Below are 23,225 nucleotides of genomic sequence, written 5' to 3'. Positions count from 1 at the left end.
ATATGGCTTTGGTGGTAACATCAGAATAATAATTTTATGCAGTTATAACATGTGAACTTGTTTTACATTTAAACATATCACGTTGAAGTTGTTGAAACTGTGTGGGTGTTGATGTTTTATCGCAAAAGTATTTTTTGTATGGCGTCACGTGTCCAATTTTGAAGTCGACGCTGATTGGTGGTACGTCAGCTACGCGGCAGCATTTGAAAATAATTGGCGCAGTAGCAGAAGGCAGCTTTTTTCTTCCCAGCTTTGTCATGCCTACATCTAGCTAACTTGTTGTGTCGTTTAGGTTTTGGAATTTAAAGGAGCAACACAATCAGCATATTCCTTAAACGACTTCGTTTCCCACGACAAGTTAAACAGTAAGTCAGTCTTGTTTTTTGCAAAAAGCAAGGCCCAGTGTTGTTCGTTCGACAAAAAACTTCCTGTACTAGCCGATAGTAGCTTCTAGCTAACGTTAGTGGTAGCCAGTCTGCGCAGGAGGCGGTTTGCCCTATGGGTTAGCCTCTTTAATTTCTCCAAACAAGCTTGGAAGGTTAGCTTAGCAAGTTAGCTTACTTTTGATGTCGGTATCTTATGCATACATAGCTTTAGAATTATCAGCAATATTCATTCAGACCTAGTTTTTCATATCATGAATGACGTTTGCTAGTGTTTTATTTCATGTCGTTTACCTTGCAAGCGCCCTCCAGCGGGTTTGTTGATGTTATCAACCCAGCCTTGTTATCATATACTTCGTTAGCGTTAAATGGCGTTATTTTTTTGTGAGGGGAGAACTTATAGACAACATTAGCCCATTAGTTAATGTTAAACGTTAGGGCTAAGTTACAATGAGTAAGCTGTTTTGGAATTCAAATGTTGAATTTGTGTTCTCCCTGTTAAGGAAATGGCCCACCGTGTTGCGGCGGGTGAATCCGCCGCTGGGTCGAAACGGACCTCACGGGTGCGTGTAGCCGTTCGGCTGCGACCCTACATGGACAAGCAGGACGAGAAGGGCGAGGGTCCTTGTGTGCGGGCTTTGGATGCCCGCAGACTAGAGATCATCAATTGGAGGAATGCCACCGAGACCCTGCAGTATGAGTAAGTGTCTTGCCCTCTTCTTTAACCATCTCTTTGCCAATGTGAACTGAGTGATGCAACTTTCTATTCCAATCGTGTGTGTGCGTGTTTTTTGTTAATTTGTTTGGCTTTTCAACCGACTACCTCACATCTTAGCAGATCCTGGCCTCTTGAGTGGTAGGCCTGGATTTGGTAGCTGGTGCTCATAGCATTTCTCTCCTTCAACAATCCCACTGGCTCTAACCATGCCATGTGGGACTTTACCAGGGAGAGCACACACACTGTACACTGTACAATAATGACAATGTAGACCATTACAGAGTGGTTTGTTATCAAGTATTTGTGAGATCATGTCGAAGTTCTACGTTATTGGGAAAGGTCTGTTACCTTAACTAACAGTGTCGGCTGTTTTCTGGTTGTGTTTGAAATGCCTGAAGCCCGCTTTGAATGAGGCCTGATTGTCCTGTTCCATCAGGTTTGACATGTTCCACGGAGAGCAGAGCACCCAGAAGGAGGTGTTTGTGGAGTCTGTGAAGCCAGTCCTGCCACACATCCTCAGTGGACAGAATGCCAGTGTGTTTGCTTACGGACCCACAGGAGCAGGTACCACCACACACACACACACACACACACACACACACACACACACACACACACACACTGCGTTTGCTTATGGACCCCAGTGTTTCTGTCTCGTCTCCTCTCCTTTCCTCTCCACCCCTCATCATCCCTCCTTCATAAGCGGTTTGCCGTGTCCTGATGTAGGCCTGTTCTGTCCTCTCCTCCTTTCCTGTGTTCTATCTGCCTTCCTTACATCCGTCATCCTGTCTAGTACCTCTCGCATTCTCTATCCACCATATTCCGCAGCCAACAATGGGGGTCGCCACGACACCGAAAAACGGTTATCTATTTCCGACGAAGCTGCAGTTGCATTGTATCTATTTTAACGTGACTGTTGACAGTGCTTAACATATCATAACGCATAGAAAAGTAAACTTTTCTATTTGATATCAGTTGTATATGATGTAGTTTATCCATTTCAAAATAAATCTAAGTCGAAGCATATTCTAGTTAGCTACCGAGAATGCACATGTAAACTGAATGAATGGAAGTTGAAAACGGTATCGGAATGATACATATTTCCGGTTAAGGAATAAGGTGGATTCCTCTCTCCCTTTCTCACCTTCCATCATGCTGTCTAGTGCCTCCATCGCTCTCTCTTCCTCTCTCCCTCTCTCACCTTCCATCATGCTGTCTCGTGCCTCTCTCCCTGGCATCTGTTCAGTGTGTCTCTAACCGTGCTCTGTCCCGTCCCGTCCCGTGCAGGTAAGACCCATACCATGCTGGGCAGTCAGGAGCAGCCAGGTGTGATCCCCAGGGCCGTGCGGGAGGTCTTCCACCTGGTCAGAGCCCAGGAGGCCAAGCAGGATGGCTGGGAGTACGCCATTACCATGTCCTACCTGGAGATCTACAACGAGAAGGTGTGTGTGTGTCAGTGGAAGTATACCATCAACATCTCCTGCATTTACAGCTGTGTGTGTGTGTGTGAGAAAGTACACCATCAGCGTCTCGTGTGTGTGTGTGTGTGTGTGTGTGTTTTGGTGTTGGGGTGAAGTTGAGGGAAGGGAAAGGTGTACTTGCATGAACACATCTGTACCTCCAGATTATTTTATTTTTGTTTCTTTTTCAACCGACTACCTCACAGCATCTTAGCAGATCCTGGCCTCTGAGTGGTAGGCCTGGATTTGGTAGCTGGTGCTCACAGCATTTCTCTCCTGCAACAATCCTACTGCCTCATACCATGCCATGTGGGACTTTACCAGGGAGAGCACACACTGGGTACTCTTAGCACATAATGACAATCTGGAGATTTGTTGAGAGGGGGTGTGTAAGAGTATGTGTGTGTGTAAGTGGAGATGGGGTGGGGAAAAGGGAAAATCAAAATATACCTGCACGCACACATACCTTTTCTCTTGTGTGTTTTGTATGTAATGCCATTCCCAGTAGTTCTTATAGCTCTTTGGTGACTTATGATATTGCAACTTAGGTATTTTGAACAACGATGTATATATTGATTGGCTGGAGTCTCTCTAGCCTGCAGTGTGCTCATGGTGTACTCATGGCGTGTGTGTGTGTTGTGCTTGTCAGGTGCTGGACCTGCTGTGTCCGAGCACTCAGGACCTGCCCATCCGGGAGGATAAGGACCACAACATCCTGATCCCGGGCCTCACCTCCACGCCCCTCACCTCCTTCTCCGACTTTGACACCCACTTCATCCCCGCCAGCCTCAACCGCACTACCGCCTCCACCAAACTCAACCAGCGCAGCAGCCGCAGTCATGCCATCCTCCTCATCAAGGTACACACACACACACACACACACACACACACACGTACACACCACCGCCTCCACCAAACTCAACCAGCGCTCCAGCCGCAGCCATGCCATCCTCCTCATCAAGGTACACACACACACACACACACGTGTACACACACACACACACACACACACACACCACCACCTCCACAGAACTCAACCAGCGCTCCAGCCGCAGCCATGCCATCCTCCTCATCAAGGTACACACACGTACACACACACACACACACACACACACACACACACACACACACACACACACACACACACACACACCAGCCGCAGCCATGCCATCCTCCTCAAGGTACACACACACACCAGCCGCAGCCATGCCATCCTCCTCGTCAAGGTACACACACACACACACACACACACACACACACACACACACCAGCCGCAGCCATGCCATCCTCCTCATCAGCCGCAGCCATGCCATCCTCCTCATCAAGGTCTCACACTCGCATCGCTTCCGGGATGGTGCATTATAGAGAACAGTTGTGTTCTAGTCCTTCACCCTGTAGTGCACTATGAAGTGACTACTTTTCTGTGTCTCTGGCCCTGTCCAGAACTCTTCCTCCCTCTCTCTCCGTTGTGTTTTGGTGTGCCTGCAGTCCAGAACTCTTCCTCCCTCTCTCTCCGTTGTGTATTAGTGTGCCTGCAGTCCAGAACTCTTCCTCCCTCTCTCTCCGTTGTGTATTAGTGTGCCTGCAGTCCAGAACTCTTCCTCCCTCCCTCTCTCTCCGTTGTGTATTAGTGTGCCTGCAGTCCAAAACTCTTCCTCCCTCCCTCTCTCTCCGTTGTGTATTAGTGTGCCTGCAGTCCAGAACTCTTCCTCCCTCCCTCTCTCTCCGTTGTGTATTAGTGTGGCTGCAGTCCGCTAAGCTGGGCTCTGCTGCTGAGATGTCATGGAGGAGCATGCTAGCTGTCAGTGGAGGGATTTCGCTGATCCCAGAGCTGCCAGACACACACACACACACACTCACGCAGAGCTTAAGCCCAAATGCGGCCCAGTGAAAGGCCACCAATTAACGCGGGTGCTCGCGCTGCCTTGGGAGATGGACGGCTGAAGAGGCTGTGAGACACGTGTGCTGCGGCTCGCCAGCTAGTGCCGTCTTCCTGCAGGGCTGAGTCAGTGCTCCTGGATACGGTGCTCACAAATCGCTTTCTGCGTTGGCTTAGCAGAGGCCTTTGATCCGAGACGTCTGAGTAGGGTTCTGTTTCTCAGAAGTCCTTGTCACCCTGTTGGTTTAGAAACAGGGGTCCTGTGTGGATACCCACAAATGTTTGGCCTCCATGGAGCCATACTCATTATAATATTATCGGAAAGTCAGTCCCCCCCTTACCCCAGGTGGTCTGTCCGAGCTTTTTAGAGATTTTGGAGCAGAGCACTGTACAATACTTGTTTGTGGTCTTTTCCCTATCTGGACACAGAGATGGGTTATTTTCAACACAAGTTGTGTAATGAATAGCAAAAGCAATGTGTTGGAAACCACACAAACTGTGTCCTTACCTAAATACATCGATGTGTTCTTTCCAACACTTTTTGATCGTGTACAAGTAGTATAACTAATTTTATTTATTCACCCGCCCCCCCCCCCCTCCCCCCCAGGTGGTGCGTACGCGGCGCGGGCCCCCGCACCGGCAGCAGACAGGTAAGCTGTACCTGGTGGACCTGGCCGGCTCCGAGGACAACCGGCGCACGGGCAACCAGGGCATCCGCCTGAAGGAGAGCGGCGCCATCAACCTGTCGCTGTTCACGCTCAGCAAGGTGGTGGACGCGCTCAACGGGCCGGCGGGCACGCGGGTGCCCTACCGCGACGCCAAGCTCACGCGCCTGCTGCAGGACTCGCTGGGCGGCTCCGCCCACTCCGTCATGGTGACCAACGTGGCGCCCGAGTACCGCTTCTACTTCGACACCTTCACCGCGCTCAACTTCGCCGCCAAGTCCAAGCAGATCGTCAACCGGCCCTTCGTCCGCGAGACGCTCCTGCAGCCTACCATAGGTGAGGCGCGCTGTGTGTGTCTGTGTGTGTGTCTGTGTGTGTGTCTGTGTGTGTGTCTGTGTGTGTGTGTCTGTGTGTGTGTCTGTGTGTGTGTCTGTGTGTCTGTCTGTGTGTCTGTCTGTCTGTGTGTCTGTCTGCAGGGTTCGTACGGGTGCTTGAAATCCATGAAAATGCTTGGATTTTAATGTGGTGTTTTCAAGGTTTGAAAAATGCTTGGATTTGGGGTAAAGTGCTTGTGAATGCTTGAAAGTGCTAGGCCTACATATTTCTCGGCAGTCTGACTCAATAGACCAATTATTAAATTAAGGGAAATGAAATTAATTTGCCGTAGGGCGCGCGCTGACAATGACGACAGGTTTGGTGCTTCTCATTCATCACTCCGCAAACATGTCCGTTCGCTGGTCTTCTTCATTGAAAGTGAAAGCAGACGTGTGTTGATGAATGTTTGATGCAAGTTCGATGTGTGTGGTGAACTATTTGTTTCTTAGCAGAAGCCATGAAACGGTAAAGGTCAAATTATTTATTTAGATACATCATTTATGAAGTTGTTTTGGCTTTGCCACGCGTTCGCGTCCAGTTTGACGTGTCTGGGGTTTTCCGATAATGACAGCAGCAATCTCGTGATGCTGTAGGCTATTGACTTTTAGTTTATGCGCGTGTAAGTCTAAGCTATTGTGCTTGAAGTTAGCTGTGACCGACTAGCCCACTGGTTTTCATCGTTTTAACCACAAAGCCTGTCGACTTTAGGTCTACTAAATTGTTTAGTTAACACCTTGTCATTTCGCGTTTGTCCAACCGTTCACCTCCGTGCGCCCCATGTCATTCAAAACATATTTCGGGATAGCCATCTCACTATGAGAAAACGTATGACAATAGTGCTAAGATATTAACACGTTGGCATGCTTGGTAAACACCAGTCTTGCACATAATATTGAGCTGATTTTGAAGTGGAAATGGCTTACTGTCACATTGTGCTGATAGATGAAAAAAGTCGCCTATTTAAAGGCACAGTCTGAATTTTAAGCATCAATATCAATAGGCCTATGGTTCACTATCAGGACTAGAGGACTGTAAGGGGGCAGGCTATATGTGATCAAGTAGGCCTGTATTAAAACATGTAGTCAAAATTATAACTTTATGTTGATTTAAGTTGAAACAAAACATGTTATGAACTGAGAAAATCCATGGTTCTACATCATTGTTGGCAAAATGATCATGATAGCCTACATATTTCAGCCATATCTGGTTTAGTCTTGAGTAGGCCTAGGCTACTTTGCTATAAATGAGTTATAGACTTATATATAGACTATATTGTGGTATGTTATAATGTTTGAAATATATGTATCACAGTTTATCAATAGTTCTCATAAAAGTCATCAAATGTCATCATTTAAGGGGGTATTTTTCAAAAATTTCTCCCGGGGGTGCTGGGTATATTTTCCTCTTTTTTTCTCCTATGATATATGAAATATGGTGTGAATCAATCCATGCTGTTCAACATTATCGAGTGCTGTCAGTAAGAAAAAGAACAAGGAAATTTGATATGACATAGACCAAATAGAGCAGCAGCAAACACTAATGAAATGGTTCCATTTTCTATGCCCCATTCAGTTAACCTAATGATAGCTGCTGGTTATATGGGCTTAGATTGTATCAAATTTTCTGGTTCTTTGTCCTACAATGACCTAAAACAACAGGACTTTGGAAAACTGGTCTTGAAAGTCCTTAAAAAGTGCTTGAATTTGGCCATGAAAAAGGTGTACGAACCCTGTGTCTGTGTGTCTGTCTGTGTGTCTGTCTGTGTGTCTGTCTGTGTGTCTGTCTGTGTGTCTGTCTGTGTGTCTCAACTCCATTTAGTTCTGCACTAGTCTGCCCAGGGGGGTCCGGGTTCGTTGCGTTAGCTTCAGCCTGTTAGCCCGGCATTTGGCCGCAGACATTCCTTAAAACATGGCGTTCCATGGTGGCCACTTCCGGCACCAGTTTTACATGCTTAAACCAGTTTTTACACCAGTTTTACATGTAGATGACCACTCCTGCACGAGTTAAGAGTTGGGCACGAGCGTCCTCACATGTATATGTTGGTAAAGCATTTCTGGAAGACCACAAATAAAACGACTGCTTTCTTGGATTAAAGCGACAGATGCTTGATTTACTGACTTCATAGCTTATGCTGTATTATAGCAAGAAAAAAGTAAACGTCCTTACTGAGATTTGAATTATGTGTGGGTTGGCAAGGTAACAGACTATGACGATACATTTTAGCAGATGTGAAGCAATGACCTAAATCCTATTATTAGCCCAGTCACTGTGTCGTGTAGACTATCCAGGCTATTTTTAAACACAGGCTGTAGTTTGTACCTGTGCTCCATGACAGAGCAGTGTTGGGATATGTCTCCCCGTGATTTAAAACTAAATAAATTACTGACTAGTTAACTTTCCTGCAACATTGCCATGATCAGGCAATGCATTTGATTTAAATGCTTAGGCTGCCAGTCAAAATATCCAACAGTCCTGTGACTGTCCATCCCCTTTACTTTACATAGCCTAGTCTAGATAGTGGCAGCTGAGCATTTGTGATAGTGGCCGCAGTTGCAGACTCTTGAAATGCCTGGTTGTTCAACCCCCAGTGCTCCAGTCCTGATGGATGTGCGCTCATATCAGTACGCTTATTTTGCGTCTGCTTGACATTGCCTCTTCCTGCAAGTGTAGCTTTGACAAGCTGCAGATTCACACACTGGGTGCAGCAGACATCCCAGCTATCCACCCGTTTCCTACATCCTGTGTCTACTTCAATTATATAGTCATTTTCGCTGGTCAGTCTACATATCGCACACTTAATAGCCTAATACAGCTTGTGCAAAGCATTTAAGGGTCGTTATTTGTGTAGCCTAAAGTGAATCCTTACTCAATATTGACTTAAGCATTGTTTATTACCACATGAACTGTCACATTATAACACTTAGGACAAAATGTTTTCTCAACCAATTAAATAAATTTGCCTGAGGATGGGTGGAGCGTGCTCCCAAGCCACTTTTCCTCTGAGACGATATCCAAGCTGCATCAACGACATTTTGTTGTCTCATAACGTCTGTAACGTAGAACCTCAAATCTAGTTGTACTTCATTTATTTCCTGTTGCCTTTGATTAGATGGATTTCCAGTTGTAGTTGAATAGATGATACAAGCAGCAAAGGTTTGCAGTGGAAGCAGTGGCATCTGTAGTCCTAGTATGTGTAGTATGCTGTTGACCTTTAAAGGTTGTCAACAACAACAAAATGCATTAGAGGGCTAATGGGACTGCAATTCCCCACATTTCCATTTAAGCGTTAATTCCCAAATATTCCTGCTAAATCCCATATATTGCTGCTAATTCCCATACATTAATTCACATACATTCCTGTTGATTTCTGTAGTAAGTCTCCAACCATCATTGCGAAGTGTCTGGAGGGAGTATTCACACTGAGGGAGCGAAGCAGAGCGGCTTCTGTCTGCCATCAGGGGGAGGGGTGGGGGGTGCCCTTGTTATGCCCTTATAATAGGAAAATAATGCCCTTATCGAAGTGTAAAGTCCCCTCCGCCTGCGGCGTCGGGTCCTTATTACCACTTCGAACGTGCATTATTTTCCTATAAACGCACGGCGCGTCGTTGATTATCCCTTACGTGTTATTGATGTGATGTGGTTTGTCCCCAGTTTGTGTTAGAGGTCTGGGAAAGCTGTGGAAGGCAGCAGCTTTACTAATTGGTGTTTGTGTTCGAATGCTCTACTCTGCTGGTGTTTTATTGCTGATGTGTTTGTATGGATGTTAACTGTGTGTGTGTGTGTGTGTGTGTGTTCTAGCTGTGAGTAAGAGGCCCAGGGATCAGGGCGGCAGCAGCTCCAGTGAGCCCCAGAACAAGAGGGCTCGAGAGGGAAAGGAGAGCAAGACGGAGCCGGACAGAGCACCAAGCACCAGCGCCCAGCCACCAAGGTTAGAGAGACACACACACACACACACACACACTTCAGTGCCCAGACACCAAGGTCAACACACACACACACACACACACACTCACACACTCTACTATTGCCCAGACACAGAGGTCAGTTTCACACGCACACTCACAACACGAGTGCCCTGTCACACAGGTCAGTCGCATACATACACACACACTCATATACACCACCAGCTCTACGCTATATGGGTCAGAGAATCTGCTCCTTCTATCCTTCTCAGTATCTCTTTCTTTCTCTCTCTCTCTTTCCTCTTGTGTCTGTCCTCTTTCTCTTTCTCACTGTCTCCCTCCCCTTGTGTGTGTGTGTGTGTGTGTGTGTGTGTGTGTCCTCTCTCCTTTTTTCTCTGTCCTCACACACCCAGCACACTGGCAGTTTTTGTTTGTTTGTTTCGGGTTGTCATGGTGCCATTTCACCCCCTTTTGATCTTCCTGACACACACCCTCCCCTTACCAAGCTCCACACACACTCATTCACTCTTTACCAAGCACCCCATCTCTGCTGTCCTCCTGTGCTGCTTTGGAGGGTAGTGTGTGTGTGTGTGTGTGCTCGTCTGTTCTTGTTGGTCTGTACTGTGTTATGATGTCTGTACGTCTGTGTGTGTGTGTGTGTTCTTGGTCTGTACTGTGTTATGTCTGTACTGATATGTTCTCGTTGTTGGTCCTGTGTAGCTCTTTCTCCTGCTGTGTGTGTCTGGCTTGAGCTGTGTTGAGAGGACCAGCTGCAGTCTCTGTAGTCTAACAGGGGGGCTACACCAGGCGCGTAACTGAAGCGTTCCTTTCACAACACGGAAAGTCCATTTGAGAGGACTGGGCTATTTGAGAAGGCTGAGCTATTCTTTTGAATGCACACCCCACTGTGTCGTCTGGTCCAGCTACTTCAGTTGATTATAGTGATTATTAACTGCTGCAGCATACGCATCGTGAACAGAACTCTTCCGTTGATTATAGTGATTATTAACTGCTGCAGCATACGCATTGTGAACGGAACTCTTCAGTTACGTGCTTGGTGTAGCTCCCCTGTAACTCTTAAGCGCTCACAGCTGTAGTGTAACTGGAACAACACACTGACCTGTGTGTGTGTGTGTGTGTGTGTGTGTGTGTGTTTCAGCCCTCCTGATGGCTCGGTGCTTGAGCGTCTGCTGGCGCTGGAGAAGATGCTAATGGGAACACCAGAGAAGCAGCGGCTACACCTCCTCAAGACCGTCGCCCAGTCACGCAAGGAGATCGAGGTACACACACACACACACACACACACACACACACACACACACACACACACACACACACACACACACACACACACACACACACACCCTGCACAGCATACAGAGGCTACACCTCCTCAAGACCGTCGCCCAGTCACGCAAGGAGATCGAGGTACACTCACACTCACACTCACACTCACACTCACACTCACACTCACACTGCGGCTACACCGCCTCAAGACCGTCGCCCAGTCACGTAAGGAGATCGAGGTACACACACACTCACTCACACACACACACACAGCATACAGTGGCTACACCTCAAGACCGTCGCCCAGTCACGCAAGGAGATTGAGGTACACACACACGCACACACCCTGCACAGCATACAGTGGCCTGGTGGTACAGGATATGTGCGTTGCGTATAGAGTGCTGCACTGGTCCAAGAGTTTGTGTGTGTTATGTATTGGGTCTTTCATATTTGTGTCCCTGTACCACCTTTCTCCATGTGAACACAAATAAAGTGTGTGTGTGTGTGTTGTGTTTTGTGTGTTCAGGAGCTGAAGGCCAAGCAGAAAGAGTTGGAGAGTAAAGCGGCTAAAGCGGACCGGAGCGAGGGCTCGGGGTCAGGTGACCAGAAGGGGGGCAGAGGCAGCGGGGGTCTCCGTGACGACTTGCTCTTCAAGACCAACGTGCCCCCCCTGCACAGAAAACCCTCATGCGCCAGACCCAAGAGACAGCAAGCAGTGGTCCCCCCTCTACAGGGTACTCACACACACACACTCACACACACTCACACACACTCACACACACTCACACACACTCACACACACTCTCACACACTCTCACACACTCTCTCACACTCTCTCACACTCTCTCACACTCTCTCACACTCTCTCACACTCTCTCACACACTCTCACACACTCTCACACACTCTCACACACTCTCACACACTCTCACACACTCTCACACACTCTCACACACTCTCACACACTCTCACACACTCTCACACACTCTCACACACTCTCACACACTCTCACCCTCACACACAAAACCCTCATGCGCCAGACCCAAGAGACAGCAAACAGTGGTCCCCCCTCTACAGGGTACTCGCGCACTCGCGCACTCGTGCACTCTACCTTCTCACTTAGAAGGTTGAGATTGTGATGTCATTTCGATCGATGTTCGCCTTAAGAACCAAGATCGTGATTCCGTTAGACTTCATGCACACTACACATTCAGGCACTTAAAGGTGTCACACACACACACACACACACACACACACACACACACACACACTTACAGCAAGCATAGGTCTTACAAACACACTTACAGCAAGGAAAGGATACTGTAAGTCTCACACACACATGCATGCACACACACTACACACTCAGGTCCTTCAGCAAGCATAGGAGACACACAGACTCACTCAGCATGCATAGATCTCACACTCACACCCACACACTTGCTCTCTGTCTTTGTCAGAGATTTCTCTGATGAATATTTCAACGTGGAGACTGAGAGTCAGTGTCTCCTCTTCCTCCTCTTCCTCCCTCTCTCTGCCGATGTGAACTCGGCACTGCGACCCACTCCCTCACAGCATCTTAGCAGATCCTGGCCTCTGAGTGGTCAGTGTCTCCTCTTCCTCTTCCTCTTCCTCCTCTTCCTCCCTCTCTCTGCGGAGGTGAACTCGGCACTGCAACCCACTCCCTCACAGCATCTTAGCAGATCCTGGCCTCTGAGTGGTAGGCCTGGATTTGGTAGCTGGTGCTCATAGCGTTTCTCTCCTGCAACAATCCTACTGGCTCAAACCATGCCATCTGGGACTTGACCAGGGAGAGTACAACACACACACCATGGATTAAAGTTTTCCGTCATATGACGGATTTCCGTCAACCGGAGGCGCTAGAGGTCAATCATGAGATTGATGCAGATCCGGGGAGAAAATATTGGGGGGGGGGGGGGCGGGGAGAGGTGCGGCGCGATCTCCCTTGCAAGCTGCAGTGATGGTTACACCTCTTGTTGAACCCTGTTTTGTGATAGGCCTGTGTTTTAGCCTATGTTAAAATTTTCGTTGTGCGCAAAATAAATAAATAAATAAATAAATGCGTTCGTGCAACTGCATTGATGAACATTAGGCTACTACTAGGCTACTACCACTATTAGGCTGCTACTAATAATAATCATCATCATCATCATAATTATACAATAATAAACGAGAGAAAGGCCAATTGAAACAGATGAAAGAACAGTCTTGATTTATTAGGCTTTTGTAGGTTAAACAAGCTTTGCAGAAGTTCAGGAAAGCTGTCGTTTTTTCGGTTTAATTAGTCTATGATTTGGGCTAATTATTCTTCATAAAAGTAAAATGAAAATAAACAGTAGTTTCGCCAGTTGTAATAGTAAGAATAGCTTCAGGACATCCACGCACTAGCTGCGCAAAGTTCTGCGTTGTTTGCGATGACTTCTTGTCCGCATTTGCTAGTTCCCCGATCTCATCAAATTAGACTACTTAGAGGTCGGCAGTGTTGGGGAGCTTAAAGATGAATAGTCAAAAAGAACATGGATATAGCCTACTTTCGGTCATTATTAATAGAGTCGGGTGCGCCCGAAACGCAGAGACAGACAATGGAAAAGTGTGTGTCTGCGCCACGCCACTATTAGGCTATCCTACTGTTTAGTTTAACTGCTAATTTCTCTAAAAATAATTATAATAAGCCAACAAGGTTAATTTATACAATTCAAAAGGATCCAGTAGCTTAGGCTATGTCTATACAGTTTGCCTAATTTGTCTTCTTCAAAGAGAAAGTCGTAGGTCCGTTTCCAATAAACGAAACTTGTATAGGAGTCCTATGACTGACGCGTGTTCTTTTAAAAACGTCTCGTCTTCCAGTTAATATTCTTGAATGTTTATTGTAACAAACAGCACAGTTCTCATACAATTGACACGACCAACACGGTCAGAAATAACGTGGTACTCCTAACATTTCTGCCGTGCATCACGTTCTTACCCAACAACTAGAACGTCTTAAAGTGACATGCACCTTTAATTAAACAACATGTCACCTAATCACACTAAGTAAAGTTACACCAAATTATATCCTGACATCAGCAAACATCAGAATTCTTTAGCATATTACATTTCAAATCAATTATTCCAAATCTTCAATAACAGAGGCCTATCTGACGGTTAACCAATGGCTGTGAGCTTTAATTGTTTTCATGCATGTCTGATAACAGGTGAGGAATGTTTTGGAGACATACATGCATTTTAGGCATAATGCTGGCCCTAATCTCTGACTGAAAGTGCGCAGAATTTATGCATTTACATAACAGTATTTAATAATTTTTCTCGGGGGTGACTGTGACACCAACCCCCTATTTTTCTTTGGGGGGGGGGCGGCCAACAGGCTATGGCCGGCCCTCGGAGCACTCTTAATAAGCAACAGTGTGCAGTATTGAATAGCTAGGCCTACTTTAAAATGTGTTACTTGTAAACGGAGGGTACAATTAGTCTGTATGGCCCTATTTTATGTAGGTCTACGCTAAGGCCCTTTGATTTGCCTCACTTGCGAGTGTCAATTTAAAAAAAAAAATTTGGACAAAAAAATTTCAGTCGGATGAGTTTTTTTCACTTTAATCCATGCACACACACACACACACACACACACACTGATGTAGGAGGTGCACACATTGCTGTGCCTGTGGCCATGAACCCTCCTGAGGACACGTGCAGCTGAAATGGACTCTGAACCCTGAAGGGGTTAAAGGCAAAAGGAGCCTAGTGCGTGTGTGCGTTTTAGTTTGCAGCGGGGTGTGTTAGTCTTGTTTGCAGCTCTGTGTGTGTGTGTGTGTGTGTGTGCACCTGTATTTTGCAGCGATGTGTGGACGTCTAAGTTTGGAACTGTGTGTGTGTTTGCAGCCGTTTGTGTGTTGGTTCTTTACTGTAGCAGATTGAAGTCCATTATGCCCACTTAGTCCTTCACTGTCCATGAATCAGCTCTTTGCTTCAGAGCACTAGCTTAGGAATGAGTAGGCATGGTCACAGGGGAACACACACACACACACACACACACACACACACACACACACACACACACACACACACACACACACACACACACACACACACACACACACACACACACACACACACACACACAGTCCACGCCACCCAGGCTGTGCAGAGGTGGCCCCTGTGCTTCAGGAAAAGCTATAAATAATTCAATACTTGTATTTATGAATTCCTTCTCCCTCCCTTTCTCTCTCTCTCTCTCTCCACACACACACACACACACACACACACTTGCTGTCTCTCAGTGTCACAGGTGCAGATCCAACAGTGTGCAGTGGTGTGTAAACCATCCCTCTCTCTCGACAAGAAGAAGAAAAAGGAGCTTTGTGAGGTCAGTGCACTCTCTCTCCTCTCCTCTCCTCCCCTCTTCTCCTCCTCTCCTCTCTCCTCTTCTCTCTCCCCTCCTCTTTTCCTCTCCTCTCTCCTCCTCTCCCTCAGGCACGGAACTCAGGTGTGTGTGTGTGTCCTCCCAGAGTGCAAGACAGAGGGCTGTTGGAGCTGTGTTTGCTGCTTGCCTGTGCCACGTTAACTGTGTGCTGCTTCTCTGATGCTTCTCTGATGCTCCTGAGCCCTTGGTTCTGTCTGTCTGTCGTTCAGAAGCTACATGTGGCTCAAACTCCAGCAAATTAGCCTCTTGCGTTTACCTGATTGTGCTCCTTACTCATAGATTCAGTAAACCAGAACCTCAGAGTGTAGATGCCTTCTCCTCCATCTTTGTGTCCTGTCTCCTTAGTGTAGATGCCTTCTCCTCCATCTTTGTGTCCTGTCTCCTTAGTGTAGATGCCTTCTCCTCCATCTTTGTGTCCTGTCTCCTTAGTGTAGATGCCTTCTCCTCCATCTTTGTGTCCTGTCTCCTTAGTGTAGATGCCTTCTCCTCCAGCTTTGTGTCCTGTCTCCCTAGTGTCTATTTCCCTCAGGACACAAAGATGGAGGAGGAGGAGGAGAAGGAGGAGAAGGCGTCTACTCCGTGTCCTCAGAGTACATGTCTTCTCCTTCACTTTGTCCTGAGCCCTCATCCCTGCGTTGTGTCCTGCTCCAAGCCCTCTGTGTTGAACTGGTTCCATTCAGAATTGTCTGAGCCCTGGTTGGTGCTAGCTAGTGCTAGCTAGTGTCCTGCTCCGAGCCCCCTGTGTTGAACTGGTTCCATTCAGAATTGTCTGAGCCCTGGTTGGTGCTAGCTAGTGCTCCCAGCTTGCATGTCCTCCAGTTTTGAACAGAACACAAGGATACGTCATCAGCAGAGGGGGTTGCATGCATAACTCAGCTGTAGAATGTCGCGCCCACTCTTATTCGCAGGAGAAAGGCCACATGTTTTGATCCGAACCAACTTTTAAGGTTCCAGACAGATTGATTTTTGGTGGAAAATGCCTCGAACAGTTAAAGTTTTCCGTTCACGGTTCTCAGATCTTGCGCCAGAGTTGAAGTGCCTGTCTACCCCACCTCCTCCTCCATGTCCTACCCCACCCCCCCTCCTCTGTGTCCCTCCTCCTCCTCCTCGTCATACCCCACCACCTCCTCCTCCATGTCCTACCCCACCCCCCCTCCTCTGTGTCCCTCCTCCTCCTCCTCGTCATACCCCACCACCTCCTCCTCCATGTCCTACCCCACCCCCCCTCCTCTGTGTCCCTCCTCCTCCTCCTCGTCATACCCCACCACCTCCTCCTCCATGTCCTACCCCACCCCCCCCCTCCTCTGTGTCCCACCACCTCCTCCTCTGTGTCCTACCCCACCCCCCCCTCCTCTGTGTCCCACCACCTCCTCCTCTGTGTCCTACCCCACCACCTCCTCCTCTGTGTCCTACCCCACCACCTCTTCCTCCTTGTCATACCCCACCTCCTCCTCCTTGTCATACCCCACCTCCTCCTCCTTGTCCTACCCCACCACCTCCTCCTCCTGTGTCCTACCCCACCACCTCCTCCTCTGTGTCCTACCCCACCACCTCTTCCTCCTTGTCATACATGGATTAAAGTTTTCCGTCATATGACGGATTTCCGTCAACCGGAGGCGCTAGAGGTCAATCATGAGATTGATGCAGATCCGGGGAGAAAATATTTGGGGGGGGGGGGGGGGGATGCGGCGCGACCTCCCTTGCAAGCTGCAGTTATGGTTACACCTCTTGTTGAACCCTGTTTTGTGATAGGCCTGTGTTTTAGCCTATGTTAAAATCTTCGTTGTGCGCAAAATAAATAAATAAATAAATGCGGTCGTGCAACTGCGTTGATGAACATTAGGCTACTACTAGGTTACTACTATTAGGCTGCTGCTGCTACTACTAATAATCATCATCATCATCATCATAATGATACAATAATAAACGAGAGAAAGGCCAATTGAAACAGATGAAAGAACAGTCTTGATTTATAGCCTAGCCTACTTTGGAGCCGCATGCTTAACATAGCCTATTAGGCTTTTGTAGGTTAAACAAGCGTTGCAGAAGTTCAGGAAAGCTGTCGTTTCTTCGGTTTAATTAGTCTATGATTTGGGCTAATTATTCTTCATAAAAGTAAAATTAAAATAAACAGTAGTTTCGCCAGTTGTAATAGTAAGCTATAGAATAGCTTCAGGACAGACATCCACGCACACTAGCTGCGCAAAGTTCTGCGTTGTTTGCGATGACTTCTTGTCCGCACTTGCTAGTTCCCCGATCTCATCAAATTAGACTACTTAGAGGTCGGCAGTGTTGGGGAGCTTAAAGATGAATTGTCAAAAAGAACATGGCTATAGCCTACTTTCGGTCATTATTAATATTAATAGAGTCGGGTGCGCCCGAAACGCAGAGACAGACAATGGAAAAGTGTGTGTCTGCGCCACGCCACTATTAGGCTATCCTACTGTTTAGTTTAACTGCTAATTTCTCTAAAAATAATTATAATAAGCCAACAAGGTTAATTTATACAATTCAAAAGGATCCAGTAGCTTAGGCTATGTCTATACAGTTTGCCTAATTTGTCTTCTTCAAAGAGAAAGTCGTAGGTCCGTTTCTAATAAACGAAACTTTTATATTAAGAGTCCTATGACTGACGCGTGTTCTTATAAAAACGTATTGTCTTCCAGTTAATATTCTTGGATGTTTATTGTAACAAACAGCACAGTTCTCATACAATTGACACGACCAACACGGTCAGAAATACCGTGGAACTCCTAACATTTCTGCCGTGCATCACGTTCTCCAACAACTAAAACGTCTTAAAGCGACATGCACCTTTAATTAAACAACATGTCACCTAATCACACTAAGTAAAGGTACACCAAATTATATCCTGACATCAGCAAACATCAGAATTCTTTAGCATATTACATTTCAAATCAATTATTCCAAATCTTCAATAACAGAGGCCTATCTGACGGTTAACCTATGGCTGTGAGTTTTAATTGTTTTCATGCATGTCTGGTGAGGAATGTTTTGGAGACATACATGCATTTTAGGCATAATGCTGGCCCTAATCTCTGATTGAAAATGCACAGAATTTATGCATTTACATAACAGTATTTAATACATTTTCGCAGGGGTGACAGTGACTCCCCCCAACCCCCTATTTTTTTTTTTTTGGGGGGGGGGGGGGGGGGGGGGGGGGCAACGGGCTATGGCCGGCCCTCGGAGCACTCTTAATAAGCAACAGTGTGCAGTATTGAATAGCTAGGCCTACTTTAAAATGTGTTACTTGTAAACGGAAGGTACAATTAGTCTGTATGGCCCTATTTTATGTAGGTCTGCGCTAAGGCCCTTTGATTTGCCTCACTTGCGTGTGTCAAATTTTTTTTTTTTTTTTTTTCAGTCAGATGAGTTTTTTTCACTTTAATCCATGTTGTCATACCCCACCTCCTCCTCCTTGTCCTACCCCACCACCTCCTCCTCCTGTGTCCTACCCCACCACCTCCTCCTCTGTGTCCTACCCCACCACCTCTTCCTCCTTGTCATACCCCACCTCCTCCTCCTTGTCATACCCCACCTCCTCCTCCTTGTCATACCCCACCTCCTCCTCCTTGTCATACCCCACCTCCTCCTCCTTGTCATACCCCACCACCTCCTCCTCTGTGTCCTACCCCACCTCCTCCTGTGTCCCACCCCACCTCTATGCCTCTTCTCTCTGACCCTGCGCCTGCTGCCCTCAGATCTCGGAGGGGAAGGAGAACGGTGGCGTGGACATGTCGTGCGGTGTCGAGGTGGACACGGACTGGGAGTCTCGTCTGGACGCGTCTCTGCTGGAGCAGTCGCGTAAGAAGATCCTGGCCACGCTCAACAGCGGCTCCCTGCGCGACCTCAAGGGCCTGCAGCTCATCGGGGACAAGAAGGCCAAGCTCATCCTGGGGTGGAGAGAGATCAACGGACCCTTCACCCAGGTGAGACACACACACACACACGACGATCCCGTCTCTACTCAGACAGGTGGCCCATGCTTTGTTTCACTGAGCGATTTCAACCAAAACTAGAAGAACAAGAGTGGGCTTGATGAGGTGCAGATCACCAAAAAAAACGTATCTCATTTTGAAAATCGGGCGCAAGGATCAAGATATCTGCATCAACGCAACTTCCAATAGGCCAAAACGCTTAAATACAGCGGTTGCTATGGTAGTTGCTAGGTCCATGTCACATATTTGGTTGCTATGTTGTTGCTAGGGTAATTAGGATGGTTTCTTGGGTCATGGGGGTGGTTGCTAGAACATTTCTATTATTATTATTATGCAAAATAACATGGTTGCTATGCTGGTTGCTAGGGTAATCATGTTGGTTGCTATGTTAACATTATAGAAGTGGTTGTTAGGTGGTTGCTAGGGTAATTAAGATGGTTGTTAGGGTAAATGGGATGGTTGCTACGGCGTTCCTAGGGTACATAGGGTACATATGTTGGTTGCTATGCAAAATAACATGGTTGCTATGCCTGTTGCTAGGGCAATCATGTTTGTTGTTGGTTGCTATGTTTACATTATAGTGGTGGTTGCTGTGTTGTTGCTAGGGTAATAAAGGTGGTTGAACGGGAATAATAAGAACTCAAGAACAACAATAGTGGGCTTATTGGATCAAGTCCACTAATGAATGGACTGTTTTATACCTTGTTAAACACACCTTTCTCTCCCTCTCAGGTGGAGGACCTGAAGAAGATCGAGGGCATCACAGCCAAAAGGTTCTCCTCCTTTTTCACGGTGAGTCTGAGCGAGGCATTCTGACGAACATCCACAGAATAGGTGCACAGTGTCGTGTCTTGGGTTGCTGATTAACATGTACAGAGCAGGCACAGTGTCGTGTCTTGGGTTGGTGTGAGGGTGAGATTGCATACATGTCTACATGTAAGTGCTTCAGCACAGCACTGACACTCATCCATAATGCACAAAGTAGGCCTCACTACTTTAAGAGTGTGTGTATGTGCAGAAGGAGATGCGTTCTTCCTCTGCCCATACTGTCTCCTGATCTGCTGTGACTGGTGATGACTGACTCCTTTAAAAGCTCTGCAGCCTCAGCTGCCTGTAGATGGCATTCACAAGAACGTCTAAATAAAGCACCACTAGTCTAACCTGAGGACCATTCAAATTTGCAAACCTAGGCCAACGTTTGCAAACAGTTCCGTTAGCCTTGAGTTTCTGGCGAACGTTCACGAACAAACGCAAACGGTCAGAGGAGGTAGTTCTCCATGAAAATAGAGTGAAACTGGATATGAGTTTGACGAAGGTAACAATGCAATTACCGCTAGAATGGAATGTGATCACCAAATCGTTCAAATTGAACTGTTCAAAGAAAACCGGTTCACCACAAATGTTTGCCAGATTTGAACGCACCTCTGCTGTGTTGAGCGTCTGTGGCACTCGGGGAGATCCAGGAGGGTTTGTTCTGGTTACAGGCCTGTTCTGCCTCATGTTAAAGCCTCTGCTTTTCTGTCTCAACAGGCCAATATTCTCAGCTCCATCGGGAAATGATGACTTCTGCAGAAACAGTGTGTGTGTGTGTGTGTGTGTGTGTCTGAGTGAATGCGTGTGTGAATGCCTGCTTGTGTGTCTGCCCATGAGTGATTCTCCTGTTGCCCAATTTTTTTTAAACCTTTTAATTTTATTTTATCTTTGAAAAGTTATTGTACATTATGTTTTTATTAAAACTTGGCCTCTGCCTTGACACCCCTGTTTGCTTTGACTTCCTGCATCGTCTTGTGACTTCCTATTTCTGTGACTGAGCTGGTTTAACATTAACAGAGCTGCAACATTAACACATTGTTTCAGACACTAAACACAATGTTGTCAAATAAAATCCATGAACCAACTTTGCTTGTTGCTCATGTGGATTCTTCTGTTAATAGATAATGCAGTAGAATAGCAGTAGATAATGCAATCAAATAGATGCCACTACTAGCTAATGCAGTAGAAATCAAATGAATTGTAGGTGTTGTTCCAATGCGTCTCTGGTGTCCTCTAAACCGCGAGCAGGACTGCTGTCAGCCTTATTTACACAGTCTGCTTTAGAGGTGCTGTTTTTGTAAGGACCACATTATTTCGATAGGGGGCGCTGTTCCATTGCTGATTAAATGCCTTCGCACGCACGCACAGGAGCGCTAACGAGCTTTTGGCCCAAATTCCTGCACTGCGCCGAGTTTAACGTCCACGGACAGCGATACAGCACACCGATATCGGGCCCGGCGTTTCATTACCCCATCTGGCCGGTCGGAGGGAGCTGTACACCCGGCAAACTCCGACTGACCCACTTTTAGACTTAATTTAATTCATTAGAATTTAAATCATTATTTTACCACCTTCCACGCGTTCCTCTACGGTCTCTGTCGCTGTGTGTACACTGCCTAATGGGTGTTTGTGTCATTTCTGCACGACTTACGCCCATCAGTGAACATCTATTGATTTGATTTAAGTGCGTTTTTTTTCCCTCTCCGCCTCTGGCTCCGAGTTCAGCATTAATTATCAGCAGCGCTGTTGTCGCCGCGTGTCTTGTGGTCGCTGACGGGACGCACGCGTTTGTCCTCTCACTGCGCGTATTTGGGTCTATTCATTTCACGCATTGGATGGGCTACCTCCCCCTCGCTCACCGCCCCCCTCCCTTCACACACACACGATTTCCCATCTCTCTCGCGCGCGCTTCCATCCTATTACACCCTCTCCGCCCGCAGCGAGGCACTTTGGGATGGAGTGAGCACGAGAGAGAGAGACCGAGCGCGCGGCAGCCTATGCGCTGGATCTCATTCTACCGCTTTCCGTTACCCGAACAAAGGACTCGCACGCGAATTTTTTTAGGCGTACTGTAGCCTACAATTTCCATCTTTGGAGCTGTTTCTACAGAGAAGGTAGGTTGATCAAAAGTACAGCAGCCGTTATGTGCTTGCAGGATTGCGGACGTGTTCAGGCGACATTGTTTTTATGCAAATCAAATGCACCTGTGAATCGGTCTCGAGCATCCCGTCGGTTGACGGCTGAAGGTAAATTAATTAATTGTCATCTTGGATTACAGTCCGGAAGCCCCACTGCGCTGACCGTCTTCTGTGCATACGAATTCATTTAACCTGATTCGGAACAGGCAAGGTGTGTTTATGCGTGCCACCAGTCACAGAACCTAACCTGTGAGCTTGCCCTGTTATGGGTCGAGGTATTACCTGAGTTTATCAACAAAGCATCGTAGAGGCAACGTCTTAACACAGCATCTGTTTTCTTGAATCAGCTTTATAAGCTGAACCCTATTGGATGCATGTTTCATGTTTTACTCTTTCATCTTTTATCTCCTGCTCAGCCTCTCTCTCTCTCTCCCTCCTCTCTCTCTCTCTCTCTCTCTCTCTCTCTCTCTCTCTCTCTCTTTGTCCATATGTCTGCTCCTCTCTTCCCTGTGGCTTGTGTCTTTGGCCTTCTGTTCAGCGCCCATCTCATCTCAGGCTGGTTGCAGCCAGAGAGTGTGTTATTGTCAGCCATATGCTGGTGTGTAGGGAGAGTGAGCGAGCTGAGGGGCTTTGTGTGTGTGAACGCATTAGCATAAGGCTGCGTGCTCGCTGGGACTGGAGTGCAAAGCTACGGCCTCTCCTCAATACGGCTACTTTGAAATGGAAATCCGTGCTGGTCTCTTGCGAGGTCGGCCTTCTACACTTTAATTTCATATCCCTCATACACACACACACACACACACACCTCAAAGAGATGGGTTCATCACCTGGCTTCCTGTGCCCCCCTCCACTCGCGTCTCCCAGAACCAGCGACCCCCCCCCCCACCTCATCAGTGGCACGCTCCCCTGATGAAAGCCAGGTGGGATTGATGAAGGTGCCTTAAGAGGAGACAGTGTGTGTGTGTGTGTGTGTGTGAGAGAGAGAGCGAGAGGATGAAGGAGATGAATATCTGTGGTTACCAGACAAGTTGAGGCGCGTGTGAGGATGACACTGTGGAAAATGATCCCCATCCTCCGTCCCCCCTGAGAGCCGTTTCTAATCAGATGAGCGTATTGATTTGTGCCCTGCGTCCCAACACCCTCTTCTCTTCCACCGGCCCACAGCGTACTAAGCAGCCTGCCGGCGTCTGAGGGAGAGAGGAAGCCTGTC

At 47.3% G+C, this 23,225-nt stretch overlaps 2 protein-coding genes across 2 annotated transcripts in view; both read left to right on the top strand.

The window, feature by feature from the left end:
* Nucleotides 1-213: 213 nt before the first annotated feature.
* kif22 (kinesin family member 22) lies at nucleotides 214-20,819 on the top strand. The gene is made up of 13 exons (XM_062532538.1): nucleotides 214-365; nucleotides 887-1,083; nucleotides 1,538-1,665; nucleotides 2,389-2,543; nucleotides 3,211-3,420; nucleotides 5,048-5,441; nucleotides 9,279-9,408; nucleotides 10,542-10,662; nucleotides 11,196-11,403; nucleotides 14,960-15,045; nucleotides 18,828-19,055; nucleotides 19,797-19,856; nucleotides 20,595-20,819. Exons 2-13 carry the CDS (start codon nucleotides 890-892, stop codon nucleotides 20,622-20,624), a joined length of 1,944 nt encoding a protein of 647 aa, XP_062388522.1. The 5' UTR covers nucleotides 214-365; nucleotides 887-889; the 3' UTR covers nucleotides 20,625-20,819.
* Nucleotides 20,820-21,900: 1,081 nt separating this feature from the next.
* The window catches only part of LOC134075951 (trafficking regulator of GLUT4 1-like), a 12,229-nt gene continuing 10,904 nt past the window's right edge, over nucleotides 21,901-23,225 (top strand). The window contains exons 1-2 of the mRNA XM_062530978.1: nucleotides 21,901-21,991; nucleotides 23,180-23,225. The exon at nucleotides 23,180-23,225 is cut by the window's right edge and continues 228 nt beyond it. The gene's annotated coding sequence lies outside the window, so the exon portion shown is untranslated. The remainder of the gene's footprint in view (nucleotides 21,992-23,179) is intronic.

The sequence above is a fragment of the Sardina pilchardus genome, chromosome 3, assembly GCF_963854185.1.
Source record: "Sardina pilchardus chromosome 3, fSarPil1.1, whole genome shotgun sequence".
NCBI classification, from domain to species: Eukaryota; Metazoa; Chordata; class Actinopteri; order Clupeiformes; family Clupeidae; genus Sardina; species Sardina pilchardus.
Note: the sequence above shows the minus strand (reverse complement) of the source record. Positions and strands in the feature narration are given on the sequence as shown.